Genomic DNA, 22,937 nt, shown 5'->3' with positions numbered 1-22,937 from the left:
TCTTGGTTGAATCCATCTTCAGGATGGACCCAAAGATGGAGGTGACTCTGGCCTTGAAGTCCTCCAGCTGGAACAGAACGTCGTAGCCGTGGACAGTCAGCAGCCACTGGGCTGAGGGCACATCCAAAAAGGGAGGAGGTGTTACCCTCAGTGGTGCGGCACCTGGGACTACAAAGTGGTCACAGACGGACAGGTAGTACAGGGTCCGACTCATCCAGGTCAGGCTGTGCTGCTCCCTCAGCTGGTTGTACAGCCTGGTCACACTGTTCCCCAGTGTCCTCTCTCTCATCAGCCTGACCACCTTCAGGTCACAGGACAGCCTAATACACAGAGACAATTGGGGGGGAAAATGAGGAGAAGAGGGTGAGGAGTGTGTGGAGGGGGGTTCTAGAAACACTTTGATAAGGGAAGGAGGGGCTTGGGAAAGGGTGACTTTGAAACACTTTGCTTTGTTTGGGCAGTTCCTGATAAGAGATCAAAGGTCAGAAATTCAGATCAAAGAGCTAATTAACATTTCAATGGGGCAAAGAGCTAATTAACATTTCAATGGGGCTTTGAAAAATCAAAACCTCAGTGTTGACAAGAACCTACTGACCGCCTCTTTTTCTCACCATGATGCTTTTTTCTGTTTTTCCTCAAAGTGAACAAGAGCTTTGATTTTCAGAGGTGTGAATTACTAACCTGTAAGTCAAGATGGCTGGGAAAATGGAGCGATGACTTGCGTCCAGCTGGTCCAAGATATCCAGCGACCATCCTGCTAGCTTCTTCTTACAGAGGCGGCACTCCAGGTACTCTGTCCCCATATAATACCAGCCATCCATGTCAAGCACCCTCCGGACTGTCTTGTACACCCCACAGCCTGTGAGCTTTTGACGCTTGCACCGTGGCTGGGTGCACACAAACTTAAAGGCCCACAGGCGGTAGGGCATCCAGAGGCAGAATGGCCGGAGGAAGTAGGCGGAGGGAGAAGCTGGAGGCTGATGGCTGATGTTAGGAGGCAGAGGAGGGAAGTACCACAGCTCAAGCTGGCTTTTCAGGACACATTTGAGCTGCTTGTTCCTGATGAAAATGGCCCGACTGACCCACTCTTGCTGCTCCTTTGGGAGGGTCTGCTTCCATCCCTCAGGGAGAAGCACCTGCAACAGAGCAGAGAATCAATAAATTTCTTTTCCATCCCCACACAACCAAAAGTGAAATGAAATAGCCAAGTCATAGTTGAGGTGAGACGTTTACCTGAGCGTCAGCAGCAGGCTGTAGTGGTCCAGCTGTTGGCTGGGAGGCTGACTGGAGCTGAGGAGGGGCAGTAGGAGCTAGCACAGCAGGGGGCGCGGAGCGAGTGGGAGCAGTAGGAGCTAGCACAGCAGGGGGTGCGGTGGGAGTGGGAGCAGTGGGAACTGCTACAGGAGCACATGAGTTAGTCTCACAAAATATTTCAGAGAAATTAGTGAAATAATTTAATTAGAATAGAGCTTCAGCTTCAAAACATGTTAACAGCCTGTTGACAGCCAATGCACTTTGGTTTAGTTTTGATCAGTGTTATCAGTGGTAGAGGTTAGGAATCTAGGTTAAACACAATCTACATTTAAAAGCTACAAACGACAGATGTATAGTGGGTAGACATCTACAAGCAAAGAATAGGCAAAGCAAAGTGATGCAGACTGAAATACAGGTTGGAATGGTGACAAGACAAGCTTCAGTAAACAATTCATTCCACAAAAAGATGAGGAAGGATTTTTCTATGGCAAGCAAAATGGATGCAAAAATGAGAAATTCTACAGTGATTTCTAAGCCCAGCTAGGAGGTGTTTTAACAATTTTACCACTTACCTTACCACTTTAAAGTGTATCCTGTTAATGCTAACAACAACAGATAGTTATTAGGGGAAAGGTCATTTCATATGTATATTCTTCTCAACAGAAATAAACAATAAAGTGCCATAACATATGGTTGGTCAAAACCCATGCAGATAGACAGCAACTCCTGATCTGATGGCTCGGCAGCTAAGAAACACAGACAAACATAATGACACAGTTATATTGTCAATTACTACACTGTTTGATTTACTGTTTGATTGACTTAGATGACTACAGAATATATATTTACATGGATTAGGAGGCGCTACAGCTGTTGCTGTGTCCTCCTGGTCAGGTCGGGGGGGCAAGGTCCCGTCCCGTACCCTGCGTTCCTCCACTGCCTTCTGGACCTCAGGAAACAGGTTGGTATACCTGTCCGGATGGTTGGGAAAATGTTATAAATTGTATTGTGATTCTGACTGATTTCATGTTTTTGTAATTTTATAAGAAATTACAACTATTTAAGGAAAAGAGTACCAGTCAAACCGGTCCTTGTTGGCCATTTCAGAAGACAAGTTTGTGTCCCCCATCTCCCTCTCTTGCTGGTGAGAAGCCAAGACCATGACGGCATAGCCGACATCGTGGCTTAGCAGCCACTTGAAGGTTTGACCACGGTATTTGCCGAACTGGATGGCACTCTCACTGTCCACCAGTCGGCTATCATCCGGGTCACCCCCTCTGGCTACCACACAAGCCTTTGCCTTCTCCTTCACTTGTCGTGGCTTCAGCACCCGGACTACACCTGTACACTCTTCCTCCTGGATGGTCCTGGCAACCCTGGCAGCCTCTTCAGATGCCCTCAGGGTGAGGGCACCAGAGGGCTCCAAGCGGAAAGCAGGGGTGTGAACATAATCCATTCTTCCTTTCATTAAGAGAGGTTATTCACACACATGTTATTTGTTGACAGCAATACACAGTGGACCACATAGTTACCCTGCTTACAGTAGAGCCCATACAGCGTTAAATGTCAATTTCATTCTACATATAACGTTAGCCAGCTGGCCCATACAGCGTTAAATGTCCATTTCATTCTACATATAACGTTAGCCAGCTGGCCCATACAGCGTTAAATGTCCATTTCATTCTACATATAACGTTAGCTAGCTGGCCCATACAGCGTTAAATGTCCATTTCATTCTACATATAACGTTAGCTAGCTGGCCCATACAGCGTTAAATGTCCATTTTATTCTACATATAACGTTAGCTAGCTGGCAAGTGTGCGTTGTAGTACACTAAGTTAACACTGCACGTTAACTACATTGGCTAAATATATAAATATATAACGTTAACTAGATAGCCAGCTAACTATCAATTATTACCGCCCTTTATTACACATTATTAGCTAGCGACAGGTCTCGTTTTCAAGAAAATTGACTGAAACTCACATTAATTCACCTAAAACATCAAATCCTCGACGAAATATAGCTAACGTTACCTTTACGACCACGACTGAAACTCACATTATTTCATCTAAATACCCAAATGGTTCCTGAAATCCGTGATGACAACAAAATCAACGACTGAAACTCACCTTAATTCACCGAAATACACAACTGTGTTCCGAAATCCGCGATGAAATATAGCTAACGTTACCTTTACAACTATCTTTCTCACAAGTACTCGGAATGATGGAGAACTAACTGCAAAGAACTTCTCCGTGGATTTTGGGGGAGGCGGGACATGAACGACAGACTCTTTTCGTTCTTTTCTCTCTCCTTTCTCTCTGTTTTATCTCAAATTATATTTTTTTTCAAATTGAAGCTGCTTTATTGGCATGAAAAACATTGTGTCAACATTGCCAAAGCAACAATGTATACAATCTAAATGTTTGTGTTCTGCAAAGTATTTTTATTCTCAGTCCGCAGAATGGACCACGTATCATTGAACCATGATACCGTGAATTACCAATGATATACACTATTAGTTTCTGGGAAATACATCCTTGTTTCTATCGCTTCTAGCATATTTATTGTGACCCCATTCCTGAAAGCTCACCCTTCCAGGAACACATATGTTTGTTCCCCCTCAACGTAGACCCTTTATAACAATCACATATGTTTGGACTTTGTCTGGATTTAGGACTAGCAGAGGACACCTATAAACCATAAAAGCAAGGGGGTCACAGTTGAGAAAATTGGCTAAATAATGAAAAATAATCTAATCAACAATTACATAATAGTCAATTAACTATTGACTTTTTCATTTGTAAATCATTATTATAATGCAAATGAAACCTAGAGTTGGGTTTATATAGCCATGGGGGGAATGAAAAAAGTTGTATATGTATTAGGTTGTGAAGATCTTAGATTACATGTAAAAACATAAATAAAAAAAAAACGACTGAACGCTGAACTAAATCAAAATATGTCTACAACTCACAAGTGTTATTAAAAATGTGTAAGACATTGAAATACATAATATATGTACCCCATCTCAATATTCCCTAGAGACATATTCTGAACTTTTAAACAAAATTGTAAACTCTTTACACATACTTATGCTACTTTCACATAATACAATGTCAGTGTCAGCATCCTTCGATGCTGTGGGGAATGTGTTATAACTTGTACATGTTCCCCCCTATAGATATTCCGTAACATCCTAGATACTAGAACATTAGTAGTACATAACAGTGTAATAGCGTAGTACTACAGTACGGACCTGTCTTGACATCCTCGTTTGAAACATTAAAACTTCTTGTTTATTGTCAGAACGAGCCTTCTGGATATGTGTGGTACTGTATATAAAACATCAGTGACTCTTTGATTTACCAAAGCTTCTTGTTCTCTGCAGTTTAACATAAAAATATTTCCCTCCACTCTAAAAATATACTTTCGAATTATAAACATGTAAATAAAAAAAGGAATACTAAAATAGCCAATGTGTCGTCATGTCATATACTTTATAACCCGAGGGGGTCGAAATTGTTGTTCAAATGTTGCATATACATGTTTTAGTATCTAGATATTGTGTTATGTTAGAATGTCTAATAAACAACTATTTTATACATGAATAATATTGTTTTGTCAGAAATATATAATAATAATGTTTTACCTGCACCTGTATGCAGACGATACGGTTGAGTACTCTATCGCCCGCCCTGCTGATCATGCTCTATCTGAACTATATTATGCTTTCATTATTTTGCAGAAAACCTTTGACCTTAAATTATTATTGAATACATGGAAAACTAAGTATGTTGTTTTCTAGAGGACACAAAAATGATTCTAATGATTGAAGTGTACGTCCCTAGTACGGTGGTGTATCAGTAAATACGTTAAGTTGTCTTTTTTAAAAACATGATGAGTTAATTAAGATGCTGAATATAAAAAGGGTCTTCTTCTATAGAAATAGGTCAGGCCTCTTGCTTAATAATACAAAGCAGATAGTTCAATCTATGTTCTTACTGGTCCTAGACTATTGCAAAATCATCTATATGAATGCAGATGCCACTTCATTAAAGCCTTTAGATGCATTTGACCATAGAGCACTTTGTTTTATTATGGGTACAGGTTCACTACACATCCCTGCATTCTGTATCATAAAGTAGGCTGATGGCGCTGGGATGGATTTGGCAGAGCTGACTGCAAATGGCCTCCACCAAACGGCTGGTGCCCGGCCAATTTGCAGGGCCCAAGTTGAGTCCAAGAAGGCAACTGAAACAGAGGAGATAAATAATTAGAGAACATTGAAAAATAATGATAGCCATCGCCTGACCTTCATTTGCATTTAATGTAGAGGCAGGCAATATAATAGTAAGGTGGAGGACATGAACACTAACAACATACCATTAGAGAGAGTCTTTTCCTATGACAATGGACGACTTCCCCTTCGTTGCCTTGAACCGCCCCTGAACGATCCTCTCCTGGTGTCGGGCAGGGTAGATCAAGCGCCAGCCACAGCGCCACCAGACCGTCTACCCTGCGGTCCGACAGCCCCTGACGGTTCCTCACCCCCACCAAGGCCCTGGCAAGCCTGCGGACATGCTGGTAGCCAGGCATTGCATTAGGGCCTTGCGTCTCCCCCTGAAGATAAAGAGACATGGAAGAATCGATGAGGACGATGTCAAACATTTAGGGGTAACACATAAGATTCTTCTACAAAGGAAATAGAATATGTTTTATATTGTGTAACTGAAAATCAACAGTTACACAACATGTTAAAATGTAACATGTTTCAAGTTAAACTGTAGTTTTCTAATCCTGTTTCGTGAATGATTACTGTGAGTATTAAATGGAGTTTAGGTCATGAAACTTTGTGTATGCTAATTTAGAGACCATGACCTAATCAGACAAGAGGAAATTGCCTAGGATCAGAGATCAGGGTCAGGCCCAGAAGATGGATAGCTAAACAAAGAGAGGACCGTGGACATTCCACAGGGGAAAGAAGGGGAGAGTCATTGGGGTCATAAAATGTATAACTAGGGAGGTGACGTCTACAAGGGAAGAGTATAAGACGTGTTGTGAGCTTTCTAAACGAATGCACTCAGCTGAGGGCATCCTTGGTATTAAACACCGAAAATTGTCTTGAGTTTTTTGTCTCAATTCCTTATTTCAAAGAGGTTGCAATAGCATTTTTATTTTCAACAACACAAAAGGTCAATTATAATTACCTCAATCAGAGGAGTTGTCAGGGTGAGGAGAACCGTGTCGATCAGGGGCCTCAGGAGAGCTTCCGTCTTCAGGGGCGGTGGGACTGGATGGCCCAGACCTGGATGCGTCAGCGGGTTCCCCTGACAGAGGTGCCGCTGAGCTGGAGGACGGGGCGCTCATATGAGTGACATGAGGGATGTGGATTGTCGGGTCCACATCCTCCTGAAAGCCCTCGTCCTCCTCGTCGAGCTGGGCGACGGCGGCTGCCTCTTCCGGAAGGCCAGGGTCCACGCTGACATCCTGCAGCACTCTGCCAGTCTGCGAGTACAGGTACTCCACTCCGAGGAGTTACCCTATTAAGGCAAAAACAAACAAAAAATCAGGCAAAGGCAGAGTAGGGAAGTGTTAATGGGATGTAATTAATGCAATTGATGTAAATGTTCATTCTCTTACTCGACTTACCCGTGTACTCGCTAGGCTTGGAGTAGTCCTTACCCTGTTCCTTGCCAAGCACCCTTTGGCTGCTAAGGTTAAGGATGTGCTGCAGGTGGCCACTGTAGGAGAGCAGGGGCTGCCTGTTCTTTCCCTCCACTGCTGCCTGCGCACGGTCCTCGTTCCACCTCATCGGTCCATCCAGTAGGAATGCCTGGAAATGCATTGCATTTGCCCTGGTACCTGAGAGAACAATGCATGATTAGGGTGGGAGAGCTGTTGCTGTTAACATTAAACATTAAGCATTACTTTAAGCTACACAATGACATTTACCGGTTGAGGTGGAATGACTCCAAGGATGTGGAGCCCCGTGCGCAGAGATAAACCAAGGCGTGGCGTGATTTTGCCGGTCTCGGTGTACAGCTGTACACCGGGTGGGTCTTGTATGCAGTGGAGGTGGCGCCTCTGCTCTTGCCAGATTGCCTGGATGTGGATGGAGTCCAGCAACGGGATGCCCAGGGTGTCGACCCCCTTCTCGCTGTTGAAGGTCTCGAGGAGGTCAAGGAGAAGGACTTCGGTCGCCGCAGCTCCACACGTACGACGCCGACAGTGAAGTGCAATCTCCTTCCTGCCGATCAGCCTCGAAACCTCCGCCTCGGTGAGGCCGACCATCCCGTGCTTCCCCTCCAGCGCAGACCTCTTGGCCTCCAGCAGTCGGCGGACATCGCCTGCATCCCACTCAAAGATGCAGGCTGACAGCTGCCGCATGAAGGGACCGTAGAGCTGGTGGCTCTCAGTGGTGACACCTGCCGCGAACCGCCGCATCAGGTGCCAGATGTCCAGCCGAACCACCAGCTGGTCCCACTCATTGTACATGGCAGCTGTCTTTGATCCGCCGAAGCTGGAGCAGCAGTCTCGGTCCACGTACATGAGCTGGGGGGGCGCCACCCCGGCGAGCCGGTACCGCTCCATGAGACCAGCCGCCATGGGGAGCAGGCCCTCGCCCTCAGCGGCAGTGAGGACACTGATGAGGACCAGTCCATGCTCGTTGCCGACGTTGGTAACCCAGGCGGCCGTGTCTGCAGCGGTACCCGCGAGCTTTTTGGTCACCTGGAGACGGACACACAAAGACAGAAAGGTTAAGACATTATTGTTATATAGATATACAAAATCAGACACGACTTATCTTCACATTTCTAAGTGAAAACTCACCTTCTTGGTAGAGTCCATCTTTAAGATGGACCCAAAGATGGAGGTGACCCTGGCCTTCACCTCGTCCAGCCGCGACAGCACGTCATGGCTGTAGACGGGTGAGGGCACCGGGGGCATCTCCGGTAGATCAGTGAACTGCCGCCCAGTGCCCAAGGCCAGAAACTGCTCGCACTCCCCGAGGTACTGTATTCCACTCCGCATCCAGGACTCGCTGTGACTTTCACACAGCTTGCTGTAGGTCTGTGACGCACTGTTCCCCAAAGTGCGCGACCTCAGCATCCTCACAACCCGCAGGTCACAGGACAGCCCAGAGAGAGAGAGATAAAGCATATGAATGACACGCTTTTATTTTACTTTATTACTAACTAACTAAATCTTGTGAAGTTACTTGTATGTCAATTTTGCTGGAAACTGGCAGAGATGCCGAGCGTCCAGCTGACTGACAAGGTCCCGTGACCACCCCGCCACCTTCTTACATCGACCGCATTCCAGGCACTCAGTGGCCATGAGATACAAGAGGTCGATGTCCAAGACCCTCCGGGTGGTCTTGCAGAGTCTTGCAGACTGGGGGCGTGCCAGCTTGTATGCCCATATAGGTACGGGCATCCAAAGGAACAGCTGACATGCGAAGAAGGGGTCGGGGATTCCTGGTGAACAGCGTGCGGCCGATCCACCACTGCTGCTACTTGGTGAGAGATGAATGCCAACTCTCTGGAATCAGCAGCTGAGTGAGACGAGAGAGTGATGGGGCGGGGGCGAATGGATGGTAATGTTTCAGAGAAACGGACAGGGAGAGAATATGCAGGAGAGGAGACAACTGTGTCCAATTTGGCATCGTGGTTAATATCTTAACAATGTGGAGTAATTACAGTTGATGAATTTACCTCAGCACTTTCTGAGGGCCTTGGAGGCAGGAAGTACTGCCGGGGCAAATCCTCCTCTTCGCTCTGCCCCTGTGGGGCAGGAGCAGGGACCGGGGCAGGCATGAATGCGTGCATGAATGGACAGACATATTACAAATGTAGATAACAGTAATTAAGTTAATAGCACATTCCAACATGCCCAGATGAATATCAATCAGTGATAGGATGTAACAAAAAACAATGAAATGAGTGTTGGTCAAGTTTGAGTGTAAAACTGAAATGAAATGAGTGATTAAAATGGAAAAGAGAAAGTCATGATTAAGTGACATACAGGATGACAGCTACATGCAGGATGACAGCTACATGCAGGATGACAGCCACATGCAGGATGACAGCTACATGCAGGATGACAGCTACATGCAGGATGACAGCTACATGCAGGATGACAGCTACACGCAGGATGACAGCTACACGCAGGGTGACAGCTACACGCAGGGTGACAGCTACACGCAGGGTGACAGCTACACGCAGGGTGACAGCTACACGCAGGGTGACAGCTACACGCAGGATGACAGCTACACGCAGGATGACAGCTACACGCAGGATGACAGCTACACGCAGGATGACAGCTACACGCAGGATGACAGCTACATGCAGGATGACAGCTACACGCAGGGTGACAGCTACACGCAGGGTGACAGCTACACGCAGGGTGACAGCTACACGCAGGGTGACAGCTACACGCAGGATGACAGCTACATGCAGGATGACAGCTAAAGTGGCAAGGTAAGATATTTAATAGTTCTTACATGCAGTGACTCTCCTCTAAACCCAGATAACTCTTACCAATACATTTCCTTGGGCTGATGATAGGGAAAATTTAACACTATTTAATATGTCAAACTTTAACTGAATACTTATCAAAACTTATCAAATGTCCTTTGTCAATTAATAGTGACGTAAAAACATACGTGTGTCTGTCAGCAGCTGCTTTCACCAGCTCTGCGTCCGATAGATCTGTCGGTGGCAGTGCTGGTCGAGGGAAAGACACCCCGATATCACGTGGAAAGAGAAAGGATTGTGAGCTACATAGCTTATCCAAAAAGTTCATATTATCTTACATGTGTAACTAGACACTCACCTTGAATTGCAGGCTGAGAAGCAATGAGCTTCTTCATCTTCGACTGCAGTTCACCTGGGTGAGAGAGCGCCTTGACAGGAGCGTAGAGATCGCAGGACCAAGAGACCTTTGAAAACGAAACATAGCAAATATGTCATCATTTCCAACTGTGTGGAACAAGTAGAATTATATTTTCCTTTAAGATGATATGTAACACTTACGTAGCCGCACTTGGGCCGGGTGTTAGCTGGCGGGGGTGGTGCTGGCTGCGGCGGGCCTGACCACAGCAGCTACCCCCTCCTGGTCTCTGCGCTGAATGTAGCCAATCAAGGCAGCCATCGCACTCCCAGGATAACGGGGTGTCTGCGTCCTCAAGCTCCTGACATATCTGTGAGACACAGCAGAGGGAACGTTTCAGATGTAAAATGTTGCATAAAACACACTGAGCTGAACATAGAAAACACAAAAGACACATGCCCATTACCTTATCCTGTCTGCACCTGTAGTCTCATACAGGTCCTGCAGCGAGTCCCACTTGTACTTCCTGATGCCAACAAAGGCCAGGCCCTCCTGGCCTGAAATCAGCACGGGAACCAATTAACTGTCAGAGCAAAAGAGATACATCTTACATACAATGAGGAGAATTAAACAAACTCACCTGGCTGGGAGGACTTTAGCTTCCTCCTGTGCCCGGTTGAACCTGACCATCTCAGCGAAGGCCGGATCGGCGCACGAGTAGCGAGTCAAGGCGTCCTTGTTGGCCCATCAGGGGATGCTGGGAAACGCTGCGCTCTCGCTCCCTCTCCTTCTGATGTACTGTTACCACGTACACATGTAGCCTACGTCGTTCTCCATCATCCACTTGAATGTCTGACCCCGGTACTTGCCGAACGGAACCGTGCACCGGTTCAGGATGACCATCTCTGCACCGGGGTCACCTCCCTCGGAGACGACGCGGGCGCGAGCCTCTGCCTCCACTTCCTCCCACTTCTTAGTCCTCACAGGAGGGCCCTGAGCACCAGAAGCAGGGGGGCCGTCAGCAGCCACTCTTACTGCCTGGGGTGTGGCCTTGAGGACCAACTCCTGTGAGGGCGTGAAACGGAACCTTGGATTTTCCATCTTAGGAGGCAAAAAAAAAACTATTATCATGACTGATGAGTGCAGTGACAAGTGACAGTATAACCATATTAGATACATATAAAGAAACTTACGTTTGCTTGATAGGTCTGCTAGGAGGAAGACAGCAGTGGGGGGTTTGGGGGTTATGGGTAGGGTTAGGGTGATTATTATTTCATATGCAGTTAAATTCAGTTTACATAGAAAGACACGTTTGCCCCCAATGACCATCAGGCTGTCACATATCATACAATTCATTCAACTACATACACTTCAAACGCATGCCATCAAAAAAACGAAAGAAAATAGACAATTAAATAGTATAGAATTTCAACTTTTAGTTGATATAAATGTTAGCTAAGGTTTTACAGGATTGTCAGTGGTCAAATAAACTTTGTGAATTTTGTACACCTACAGTAGCTAGCGATATAACGTTATGACCGTTGTTAAATTACACAATTTGGGTAGCCCATGTCGTCAAACAAGTCGGTTGACTAGAGGTGTTATTGTCATATTTCATCACATTTATAGTCATCGACGTTAAATTCGTTGGAAATTAAGCAAAATTACCTCAGATACTCACCGAGTAGCATCAATGGCTTCCTAGAAAAATATTTTGTGATGAAGTGACGTTAGGAAAATTTCAGAGGAAGATGATTGGCTTAAAAACTTTTGGAACAAGCTAGGTTCTTCATTGGTGGATTTTTGCTCTCTTTCTCCAATTTGGAACAAACTGAAGCATCTGATTGGAGGAGAGGACTAATGGTACAATATGGGTATTTGGAACATTTGGAACAGATAAAAATTTGCAAATTGCCCAAGGATATTGCCCATTCTTCTCTGTCCATCGTTCCAATTTGAGTATATGTGCTACTGAATCGAGAACATTAGGGACAAAGGAGAGGCCCTCATATATAGAGCACAACCCCCTGACGTTTTGTATCCTGGTTGGGGTCAAACGGATCTTTGGAGGCTCAAAAACCACCCGTTGAAGATTCCCACAAGATATTGTATAGACGTGAACCTGGTAGGGATAATAATGCATCGTTAAATGGCTACCTTGTGTGTTGTAATATTTATTTCCTTCTACATCTGTGTGTGAGGACCTTTTGTGAATGCAGCCCCAGAGCGTGTCGGGTTTCAGTGAGTGGGTGGGGTTTTGTGCGCGGGCTTTTGTTACGTCGTTATGTTCTACCCTATCAACGTCCTAGATGGGACAGTGTACTCCCATATCACCCAGCATACGTTTCGCATATTTTTATTTTATTTATTTCACCTTTATTTAAACCAGGTAGGCAAATTGAGAACACGTTCTCATTTACAATTGCGACCTAGCCAAGATAAAGCAAAGCAGTTCGACACATACAACAACACATGGTTACACATGGAGTAGAACAAACATACAGTCAATAATACAGTGAAAAATAAGTCTATATACAATGTGAGCAAGTGAGGTGAGATAAGGGAGGTGAAGGCAAACAAAATATATAAATAAATAAAAATATAAAAAAGGCCATGGTGGCGAAGTAAATACAATATAGCAAGTAAAAAAACACTGGAATGGTTGGTTTGCAGTGGAAGAAAGTGCAAAGTAGAGATAGAAATAATGGGGTGCAAAGGAGCAAAAATAAATAAATGAATACAGTAGGTAAAGAGGTAGTTGTTTGGGCTAAATTATAGATGGGCTATGTACAGGTGCAGTAATCTATGAGCTGCTCTGACAGCTGGTGCTTAAAGCTAGTGAGGGAGATAAGTGTTTCCAGTTTCAGAGATTTTTGTAGTTCGTTCCAGTCATTGGCAGCAGAGAACTGGAAGGAGAGGCGGCCAAAGGAAGAATTGGTTTTGGGGGTGACCAGAGAGATATACCTGCTGGAGCGTGTGCTACAGGTAGGTGCCGCTATGGTGACCAGCGAGCTGAGATAAGGGGGGACTTTACCTAGCAGGGTCTTGTAGATGACCTGGAGCCAGTGGGTTTGGCGACGAGTATGAAGCGAGGGCCAGCCAACGAGAGTGTACAGGTCGCAGTGGTGGGTAGTGTATGGGGCTTTGGTGACAAAACGGATGGCACTGTGATAGACTGCATCCAATTTATTGAGTAGGGTATTGGAGGCTATTTTGTAAATGACATCACCGAAGTCGAGGATTGGTAGGATGGTCAGTTATAACCCAGCATACGTTTCGCATATAATCCAGCATACGTTGCACTCTCTGAGGCAAAGGCCTCTGCCTCAGAGAGTTGCAACCTCTTTCTCTTGCAAGAACAAGAGAAAAAGAGGGGAGGGAGAGAAAAAGGGGAGAGGGAGACAAAAAGGGAAGGGAGAGAAAAAATGACAGAAAAAGGGGAGGGAGAGAAAAAACGAGAGAAAAAGGGGAAGGGCGAAAGAGAAAAAGAGGGAGAAAGCGAAAGGGGGAGAGAGAAGGTGTGCAGCAACCAATCAGAGATTAGTGGGCGTCACTGGGGGTTTGACTCCCTGCTGTCACCTGTAGTATCTGCTGGCCATCTCAAATCTCTGAGTAGAACTTGACTGTATTATTGTTTTTGTGTTACAACTCTGTAAACAGTGTGTTTATTGACTAAGAAAATGATGACAGATTTACTTGTCTTTTTATTTGTTGAACTTTAAAGAGAGTGTATAACCCCATAGTAGCCTACTTTCTAGGTATCCCCAAGATGAGTCAGTCAAGGATGTATACCAAATCACACCCTATTCCTTATATAGTGCTCTACTTTGGACCCTATGGGCAAAACGAGTACACTAAATAGGGAATAGGGAGCCATTTTGGATGCAAACAAGTTGTAATTTGGGTGCACTACACAGGAAAACAAACAGGCTGTAATTTTGGTTTGCTCTACACAGGAAAACAAGATGTAATTTGTTTCGTAGAGCTGAAGCGATATAACCCAGCATACGTTGCAACTCTCTGAGGCAGAGGCCTCAGAAAATTGCAACCTCTTTCTCTTGCAAGAACAAGAGTAAAAGAGGGGAGGGAGAGAAAAAGGGGAGAGCGAGACAAAAAGGGGAGGGAGACAAAAAGGGGACGGAGACAAAAAGGGGAGGGAGAGAGAAAAAATGACAGAAAAGGGGGAGAGAAAAAACGAGAGAAAGAAAAAGGGGGAGGGCGAAAGAGAAAAAGAGGGAGAGAGCGAAAGGGGGAGAGAAGGTGTGCAGCAATCAATCAGAGATTAGTGGGCGTCACTGGGGGGTTTGACTCCCTGCTGTCACCTGTAGTATCTGCTGGTCATCTCAAATCTAGAAGTAGAACTTGACTGTATTATTGTTTTTTTGTGTGTTACAACTCTGTAAACAGTGTGTTTATTGACTAAGAAAATGATGACAGATTTACTTGTCTTTATATTTGTTGAACTTTAAAGAGAGTGTATGACAATAAATCAAAATGAATTTCAAGGGAGAAAAAGTGCTTGCATTCAATTATTATTTATTTCACAGGGAATGTTACATGTGAAACAACCCAGCATAATGTCCCCTACACCTACTGTACAAGTTAAGATGATTTGAAATGAGCTAAATGTACAAGAGATTAACAATGAATGTCTTAAAAAATAAATAAACAACAAAGAACATATGTACAAAAACGACTTTACAATTGACACACCAATCAGTCAGTCAGTCAGAGTTTACTGGCCTTGGCTAGCACCATGCTGGGCCCTCATGAGTGCCAGCCACTCCTCCACAGTTTGGCCACCAGAGGAAGCGGCACAGAATCTCACAGAACCATACATACTGTGTCCAAACTCTGCAGTTTTCGGCTTGCCACATTTAGAGCACTTATAGCCTTCGTATGGCTTGTGCGCTCTGACTTTAATGCCAGACTCCAGCCTCTTCCTCCTTCTCCATTCAGTGGTCCTGGAGACCTTGGGTCCACCAGCAGGAGGAGGGGGAAGAGGAGTGGAGGTCGAGGGCAGGTCTTGGGAGACTGGCGTTATAGGGAGGGAGGTGGTAGGCAGACTGGGTGGCGGTAGAGGTGGCAGTGGCTGACAAGTGGCTGCTCTGCCACGCTGTGTAGCCTGCCCCGTTCTGTCCTCTGGCAGCTGGTAGGTGCTGCTGGTTGATGGGGCTGGCAGCGGTGAAGTGCTCCAGACTGCAGTGTGGAAGGGGCCTGACTCCTCCCTCTCTGCAGTCATGCTGTCCCGGTTCTGGTGCAGGGCCACTCTTTGTTTTTGTTGTACCTGTGTGAAAAACGTGAAATATGTTTACTGTTATCAGGAACACTGTCAACCAGTGAACTACACATAAAATATACCAAAATATATTTTTTAAACTTACCACTGTGTCAAGGTCAGCTTGTTGACCTGGAACAGTTGCAGCCTTGTGTGGGTATTGAGGTTTGGGCTGCCCAGCACCATGGTCCTGATTCTCCTGTAGTCCCCCAGGATAGCAGCCCACCTGTTGACCCGGTTACCAAGAACCGTCTTGCCAGCAGGGTGTTTGTGGCACAGCTCCACAAAAATGGCCTCCACTGTCCTGCTGGTGTTGGGCCACTGAGCAGGTCCAGAGTCTTGGCCAAGCAGGGAGCTGAAGGTAGATTAAGTTAACAAAAGGAAACATCACGTTAATGAGAAATACACTTATGTCTTTATGTGTGTAGTGAGTTTAGAACAATGTGCAGTACGTACCGCTTCATACTCTCTTCCCCCGTCACGGTTGAGCTCTTTGAATTGTTGAAGCTCCCCTGCAGGACTCGGTCCCGGAACCTCTCGGGGTAGGAGACTGCCGCCTTGTCTCTCTCTGGAAGATTTCCCCAGAGAGCCATGATCTCCTCTATTTGCCTATTAGAGATCCATGGCCCCTCCAGCAGCCTCAGCAGACTCTTGGCCAGGAGGACCACGTGCTGGTATCCACTAACCCCATCAGGTCCTATGTACTCCTGGAAATTAGAAGAGTCATGGGGAAGGGTTGGATTAATAGTCAGATTAATAGGTATGAATGGAAAGAAACTTGAGAGTGAGCTGTTTAGGATGTGGATAGGCACTTACGTCATCCTCTGGGTCCTGACTGGTAGCTGGTGCAGTGTCCACCACCTCCATAGTGTCATCAGGGGGTGTGACGACAGGTACCTGGGATGGGTTGGGTTGAGTGGGCGGTGGAGCGGCCTTCCTGAGTGGAGGGACTGGTGGGAGATGGTCATCGAGGTCGGGCAAGGACATGGTGGGGTCATCCTCCTCCTCAAGCTCTCTCAGGTCATCCTCCTCCTCAAGCTCTCCTCCCACAAATAGATCAGGTGTCCCGTCTGGGACATCCGGGTCCTTACCAAGGTTGGACTCCAACCTCTGGTCACCATGGGTCTGGGAGAAGAGATACTCGACCCCAATGAGTTCCCCTTAAACAAAGAGACAACAAAAAAGAGAGTTGTACATAAACAGAACTGCACATGTTTTAGTGTGTGTGTATAATTGTATAATTTAGAAATACATACCAGTGTACTTTGCAGGCCTTGTGTGATCCTTCACAAGACTGCGGCCCAGGAGCTTCTGGCTCAGCTCATTGATGGCGTGCTGGGCTACAGTGCCGAGCCATCTCCTTCAGGCTGATCCTCTTCAACACCTGTGCGTCGCTGAGCCCCGTGATGTGGCTCTCCTTGAGCTCACCTCGCTTGGCCTCCAGCAGGCGCTCCACATCATCTGCACACCACACCAACATGCAGGAGGAGAGCCGCCGCAAAAAGAGAGCATACAGAGGATGGCTCTCTGTTGTCACTCCCCCAGCAAAGCGGCGGATGAGGTGCCCCACATCCAGCCGGACGATGAGTTCATCCCACTGGCTGAACATGGCTGCCGTCTTCCCCTTTCCCATCAGGGCGCAGCAGTCCCGGTTGACATAGAGCAGCTTGGGAGGTGCCACTCCAGCTCTACTGTAGCGCTGCTGGAGGCCAGCTGCCATGTCGAGCAGGCCCTCTCCTTCGCTGTCAGTGAGGACCGTAATGAGCACCTGGCCGTACTCATTGCCCACATTTGTGGCCCACGCTGCTGTCCCGTGTGCTGCCCCAGCTAGTTTCTTGGTCACCTGAGGGGAGTCAAACAAACACAGACAGACAAGACAGACAAACACAGTCATGTCAGTGAGTGGACACAAAGTTTCACAACACATTTATTAAGTCATAAAATAAGTCATAATAAATTATTATTCATTTGATTGTCTCTAACTAACTAGTATTTTTTCTGGTCAAAACATCTTGAATCACCTTCTTGGTTGAATCCATCTTCAGGATGGACCCAAAGATGGAGGTGACTCTGGCCTTGAAGTCCTCCAGCTGGAACAGAACGTCGTAGCCGTGGACAGTCAGCAGCCACTGGGCTGAGGGCACATCCAAAAAGGGAGGAGGAGGTGTTACCCTCAGTGGTGCGGCACCTGGGACTACAAAGTGGTCACAGACGGACAGGTAGTACAGGGTCCGACTCATCCAGGTCAGGCTGTGCTGCTCCCTCAGCTGGTTGTACAGCCTGGTCACACTGTTCCCCAGTGTCCTCTCTCTCATCAGCCTGACCACCTTCAGGTCACAGGACAGCCTAATACACAGAGACAATTGGGGGGGGGGAGAAGAGGGTGAGGAGTGTGGAGGGGGGGTTCTAGAAACACTTTGATAAGGGAAGGAGGGGCTTGGGAAAGGGTGACTTTGAAACACTTTGCTTTGTTTGGGCAGTTCCTGATAAGAGATCAAAGGTCAGAAATTCAGATCAAAGAACTAATTAACATTTTAATGGGGCAAAGAGCTAATTAACATTTCAATGGGGCTTTGAAAAATCAAATCCTCAGTGTTGACAAGAACCTACTGACCGCCTCTTTTTCTCACCATGATGCTTTTTTCTGTTTTTCCTCAAAGTGAACAATAGCTTTGATTTTCAGAGGTGTGAATTACTAACCTGTAAGTCAAGATGGCTGGGAAAATGGAGCGATGACTTGCGTCCAGCTGGTCCAAGATATCCAGCGACCATCCTGCTAGCTTCTTCTTACAGAGGCGGCACTCCAGGTACTCTGTCCCCATATAATACCAGCCGTCCATGTCAAGCACCCTCCGGACTGTCTTGTACACCCCACAGCCTGTGAGCTTTTGACGCTTGCACCGTGGCTGGGTGCACACAAACTTAAAGGCCCACAGGCGGTAGGGCATCCAGAGGCAGAATGGCCGGAGGAAGTAGGCGGAGGGAGAAGCTGGAGGCTGATGGCTGATGTTAGGAGGCAGAGGAGGGAAGTACCACAGCTCAAGCTGGCTTTTCAGGACACATTTGAGCTGCTTGTTCCTGATGAAAATGGCCTGACTGACCCACTCTTGCTGCTCCTTTGGGAGGGTCTGCTTCCATCCCTCAGGGAGAAGCACCTGCAACAGAGCAGAGAATCAATACATTTCTTTTCCATCCCCACACAACCAAAAGTGAAATGAAATAGCCAAGTCATAGTTGAGGTGAGCGTCAGCAGCAGGCTGTAGTGGTCCAGCTGTTGGCTGGGAGGCTGACTGGAGCTGAGGAGGGGCAGTAGGAGCTAGCACAGCAGGGGGCGCGGTGGGAGTGGGAGCAGTAGGAGCTAGCACAGCAGGGGGTGCGGTGGGAGTGGGAGCAGTAGGAGCTAGCACAGCAGGGGGTGCGGTGGGGGTGGGAGCAGTAGGAACTGCTACAGGAGCACAGGAGTTAGTCTCACAAAATATTTCAGAGAAATAAGTGAAATAATTCAATTAGAATAGAGCTTCAGCTTCAAAACATGTTAACAGCCTGTTGACAGCCAATGCACTTTGGTTTAGTTTTGATCAGTGTTATCAGTGGTAGAGGTTAGGAATCTAGGTTAAACACAATCTACATTTAAAAGATACAAACGACAGATGTATAGTGGGTAGACATCTACAAGCAAGGAATAGGCCAATCAAAGTGATGCAGACTGAAATACAGGTTGGAATGGTGACAAGACAAGCTACAGTAAACAATTCATTCCACAAAAAGATGAGGAAGGATTTTCTATGGCAAGCAAAATGGATGCAAAAATTAGAAATTCTACAGTGATTTCTAAGCCCAGCTAGGAGGTGTTTTAACAATTTGACCACTTACCTTACCACTTTAAAGTGTATCCTGTTAATGCTAACAACAACAGATAGTTATTAGGGGAAAGGTCATTTCATATGTATATTCTTCTCAACAGAAATAAACAATAAAGTGCCATAACATAGAGTACCTTGGTCAAAACCCACGCAGATAGACAGCACCTCCTGATCCGATGGCTCGGCAGCTAAGAAACACAGACAAACATAATGACACAGTTATATTGTCAACTGCTACACTGTTTGATTTACTGTTTGATTGACTTAGATGACTACAGAATATATATTTACATGGATTAGGAGGCGCTACAGCTGTTGCTGTGTCCTCCTGGTCAGGTTGGGGGGGCAAGGTCCCGTCCCGTACCCTGCGTTCCTCCACTGCCTTCTGGACCTCAGGAAACAGGTTGGTATACCTGTCCGGATGATTGGGAAAATGTTATAAATTGTATTGTGATTCTGACTGATTTCATGTTTTTGTAATTTTATAAGAAATTACAACTATTTAAGGAAAAGAGTACCAGTCAAACCGGTCCTTGTTGGCCATTTCAGAAGACGTGATTGTGTCCCCCATCTCCCTCTCTTGCTGGTGAGAAGCCAAGACCATGACGGCATAGCCGACATCGTGGCTTAGCAGCCACTTGAAGGTTTGACCCCGGTATTTGCCGAACTGGATGGCACTCTCACTGTCCACCAGTCGGCTATCATCCGGGTCACCCCCTCTGGCTACCACACAAGCCTTTGCCTTCTCCTTCACTTGTCGTGGCTTCAGCACCCGGACTACACCTGTACACTCCTCCTGGATGGTCCTGGCAACCCTGGCAGCCTCTTCAGATGCCCTCAGGGTGAGGGCACCAGAGGGCTCCAAGCGGAAAGCAGGGGTGTGAACATAATCCATTCTTCCTTTCATTAAGAGAGGTTATTCACACACATACACACACGTTGTTATTTGTTGACAGCAATACACAGTGGACCACATAGCTACCCTGCTTACAGTAGAGCCCATACAGCGTTAAATGTCCATTTCATTCCACATATAACGTTAGCTAGCTGGCCCATACAGCATTAAATGTCAATTTCATTCCACATATAACGTTAGCCAGCTGGCCCATACAGCGTTAAATGTCAATTTCATTCTTCATATAACGTTAGCTAGCTGGCCCATACAGCGTTAAATGTCCATTTCATTCTACATATAACGTTAGCCAGCTGGCCCATACAGCGTTAAATGTCAATTTTATTCTACATATAACGTTAGCTAGCTGGCAAGTGTGCGTTGTAGTAGACTAAGTTAACACTGCACGTTAACTACATTGGCTAAATATATAACGTTAACTAGTTAGCCAGCTAACTATCAATTATTACCGCCCTTTATTACACATTATTGGCGAGCGACAGGACTCGTTTTCAAGAAAATCGACTGAAACTCACATTAATTCACCTAAATACACAACTGTGTTCTGAAATCCGACATGAAATATAGCTAACGTTACCTTTACGACCACGACTGAAACTCACATTAATTCATCCAAATGTACCTGAAATACGTGATGACAACTAAATCAACGACTGAAACTCACCTTAATTCACCGAAATACACAACTGTGTTCCAAAATCCGCGATGAAATATAGCTAACGTTACCTTTACAACTATCTTTCTCACAAGTACTCGGAATGATGGAGAACTAACTGCAAAGAACTTCTCCGTGGATTTTAGGGGAGGCGGGACATGAACGACAGACTCTCTTGTCGTTCTTTTCTCTCTCTCTCCTTTCTCTCTGTCTTTTCTCAAATTATAATTTTTTTCAAATTGAAGCTGCTTTATTGGCATGAAAAACATTGTGTCAATATTGCCAAAGCAACAATGTATACAATCTAAATGTTTGTGTTCTGCAAAGTATTTTTATTCTCAGTCCGCAGAATGGACCACGTATCATTGAACCATGATACCGTGAATTACCAATTGATATACACTATTAGTTTCTGGGAAATACATCCTTGTTTCTATCACTTCTAGCATATGTATTGTGACCCCATTCCTGAAAGCTCACCCTTCCAGGAACACATATGTTTGTTCCCCCTCAACGTAGACCCTTTATAACAATCACATATGTTTGGACTTTGTCTGGATTTAGGACTAGCAGAGGATACCTATAAACCATAAAAGCAAGGGGGTCACAGTTGAGAAAATTGGCTAAATAATGAAAAAGAATCTAATCAACAATTACGTAATAGTCAATTAACTATTGACTTTTTCATTTGTAAATCATTATTATAATGCAAATTAAACCTAGAGTTGGGTTTATATAGCCTTCGGGGGAATGAAAAAAGTTGTATATGTATTAGGTTGTGAAGATCTTAGATTACATGTATAAAAATAAAAAAACGACTCAACGCTGAACTAAATCAAAATATGTCTACAACTCACAAGTGTTATTAAAAATGTGTAAGAAATTGAAATACATAATATATGTACCCCATCTCAATATTCCCAAGAGACATATTCTGAACTTTTAAACAAAATTGTAAACTCGTTACACATACTTATGCTACTTTCACATAATACAATGTCAGTGTCAGCATCCTTCGATGCAGTGGGGAATGTGTTATATCTTGTACATGTTCCCCCCTATAGATATTCCTTAACATCCTAGATACTAGAACATTAGTAGTACATAACAGTGTAATAGCGTAGTACTACAGTACGGACCTGTCTTGACATCCTCGTATGAAATGTTAAAACTTCTTGTTTATTGTCAGAACGAGCATTCTGGATATGTGTGGTACTGTATATAAAACATCAGTGACTCTTTGATTCACCAAAGGTTCTTGTTCTCTACAGTTTAACATAAAAAATATTTCCCTCCACTCTAAAAATATACTTTCGAATTACAAACATGTAAATAAAAAAGGAATACTAAAATAGCCAATGTGTCGTCATGTCATATACATTATAACCCGACGGGGTCGAAATTGTTGTTCAAATGTTGCATATGCATTTTTTAGTATCTAGATATTGTGTTATGTTAGAATGTCTAATAAACAACTATTTTATACATGAATAATATTGTTTTGTCAGAAATATATAATAATAATGTTTTACCTGCACCTGTATGCAGACGATACCGTTGAGTACTCTATCGCCCGCCCTGCTGATCATGCTCTATCTGAACTACATTATGCTTTCAATATTTTGCAGAAAACCTTTGACCTTAAATTATTATTGAATACATGGAACACTAAGTATGTTGTTTTCTAGAGTACACAAAAATGATTCTAATGACTGAAGTGTACGTCCCTAGTATGGTGGTGTATCAGTAAATACGTTAAGTTGTCTTTTTTTTTTAAACATATTGATGAGTTAATTAAGATGCTGAATATAAAAAGGGGCTTCATCTATAGAAATAGGTCAGGCCTCTTGCTTAATAGTACAAAGCAGATAATTCAATCTATGTTGTTACTGGTCTTAGACTATTGCAAAATCATCTATATGAATACAGCTGCCACTTCATTAAAGCCTTTAGATGCATTTGACCATAGAGCACTTTGTTTTATTATGGGTACAGGTTCAGTACACATCCCTGCATTCTGTATCATAAAGTAGGCTGATGGCGCTGGGATGGATTTGGCAGAGCTGACTGCAAATGGCCTCCACCAAACGGCTGGTGCCCGGCCAATTTGCAGGGCCCGAGTTGAGTCCAAGTAGG

The 22,937-nt window shown here is 45.1% G+C and overlaps 2 protein-coding genes and 2 long non-coding RNA genes across 5 annotated transcripts; all 4 read right to left on the bottom strand.

Moving 5' to 3' along the window:
• Positions 1-4,295: 4,295 nt before the first annotated feature.
• LOC120032362 lies at positions 4,296-9,348 on the bottom strand. Of its 2 annotated transcripts, none has more exons than XM_038978406.1 (7): positions 8,976-9,348; positions 8,092-8,815; positions 7,213-7,989; positions 6,910-7,122; positions 6,468-6,800; positions 5,644-5,880; positions 4,296-5,511 (listed from the first exon to the last, which is right to left on the bottom strand). In XM_038978406.1, exons 2-4 carry the CDS (start codon positions 8,419-8,421, stop codon positions 7,069-7,071), a joined length of 1,161 nt encoding a protein of 386 aa, XP_038834334.1. In that variant the 5' UTR covers positions 8,422-8,815; positions 8,976-9,348; the 3' UTR covers positions 4,296-5,511; positions 5,644-5,880; positions 6,468-6,800; positions 6,910-7,068. The 2 variants fall into 2 exon arrangements, with proteins under 2 accessions (XP_038834334.1, XP_038834333.1); XM_038978405.1 differs by having other exon boundaries at positions 4,297-5,511; positions 6,943-7,122.
• A 346-nt stretch (positions 9,349-9,694) lies between these two features.
• On the bottom strand, positions 9,695-11,786 carry LOC120033046. Its single transcript, XR_005473897.1, has 7 exons — positions 11,286-11,786; positions 10,733-11,193; positions 10,559-10,649; positions 10,296-10,462; positions 10,096-10,201; positions 9,926-9,986; positions 9,695-9,817 (listed from the first exon to the last, which is right to left on the bottom strand). It is a non-coding gene; the product is annotated as an uncharacterized LOC120033046 (long non-coding RNA).
• Positions 11,787-16,747: 4,961 nt separating this feature from the next.
• LOC120032449 lies at positions 16,748-18,318 on the bottom strand. Its single transcript, XM_038978554.1, has 4 exons — positions 18,071-18,318; positions 17,392-17,716; positions 16,941-17,213; positions 16,748-16,831 (listed from the first exon to the last, which is right to left on the bottom strand). The coding sequence occupies exons 1-4, from the start codon at positions 18,316-18,318 to the stop codon at positions 16,748-16,750; spliced, it is 930 nt and encodes a 309-aa protein (XP_038834482.1).
• Positions 18,319-18,748: 430 nt separating this feature from the next.
• On the bottom strand, positions 18,749-19,505 carry LOC120032843. The gene is made up of 3 exons (XR_005473859.1): positions 19,368-19,505; positions 19,244-19,273; positions 18,749-18,815 (listed from the first exon to the last, which is right to left on the bottom strand). It is a non-coding gene; the product is annotated as an uncharacterized LOC120032843 (long non-coding RNA).
• Between the last annotated feature and the right edge of the window lie 3,432 nt (positions 19,506-22,937).

The sequence above is a fragment of the Salvelinus namaycush genome, chromosome 39, assembly GCF_016432855.1.
Source record: "Salvelinus namaycush isolate Seneca chromosome 39, SaNama_1.0, whole genome shotgun sequence".
In the NCBI taxonomy this organism is placed as follows: domain Eukaryota; kingdom Metazoa; phylum Chordata; class Actinopteri; order Salmoniformes; family Salmonidae; genus Salvelinus; species Salvelinus namaycush.
The sequence above is the reverse complement of the archived record's forward strand: the minus strand, read 5'-3'. Positions and strand labels throughout refer to the sequence as shown.

Coding starts and splice junctions, on each gene's coding strand:
- LOC120032362 (XM_038978406.1), bottom strand. CDS start 8,421: ATGCTTTATCTCTCTCTCTCTGGGCTGTCCTGTGACCTGCGGGTTGTG. Junction 7,990..8,091: donor AGATGGACTCTACCAAGAAG/GTGAGTTTTCAC, acceptor GTCCGTCTCCAG/GTGACCAAAAAGCTCGCGGG. Junction 7,123..7,212: donor GAGTCATTCCACCTCAACCG/GTAAATGTCATT, acceptor TTGTTCTCTCAG/GTACCAGGGCAAATGCAATG.
- LOC120032449 (XM_038978554.1), bottom strand. CDS start 18,318: ATGCCCTACCGCCTGTGGGCCTTTAAGTTTGTGTGCACCCAGCCACGG. Junction 17,717..18,070: donor CCAGCCATCTTGACTTACAG/GTTAGTAATTCA, acceptor TCTGTGTATTAG/GCTGTCCTGTGACCTGAAGG. Junction 16,832..16,940: donor AACTCATCGTCCGGCTGGAT/GTGGGGCACCTC, acceptor TGTGGTGTGCAG/ATGATGTGGAGCGCCTGCTG.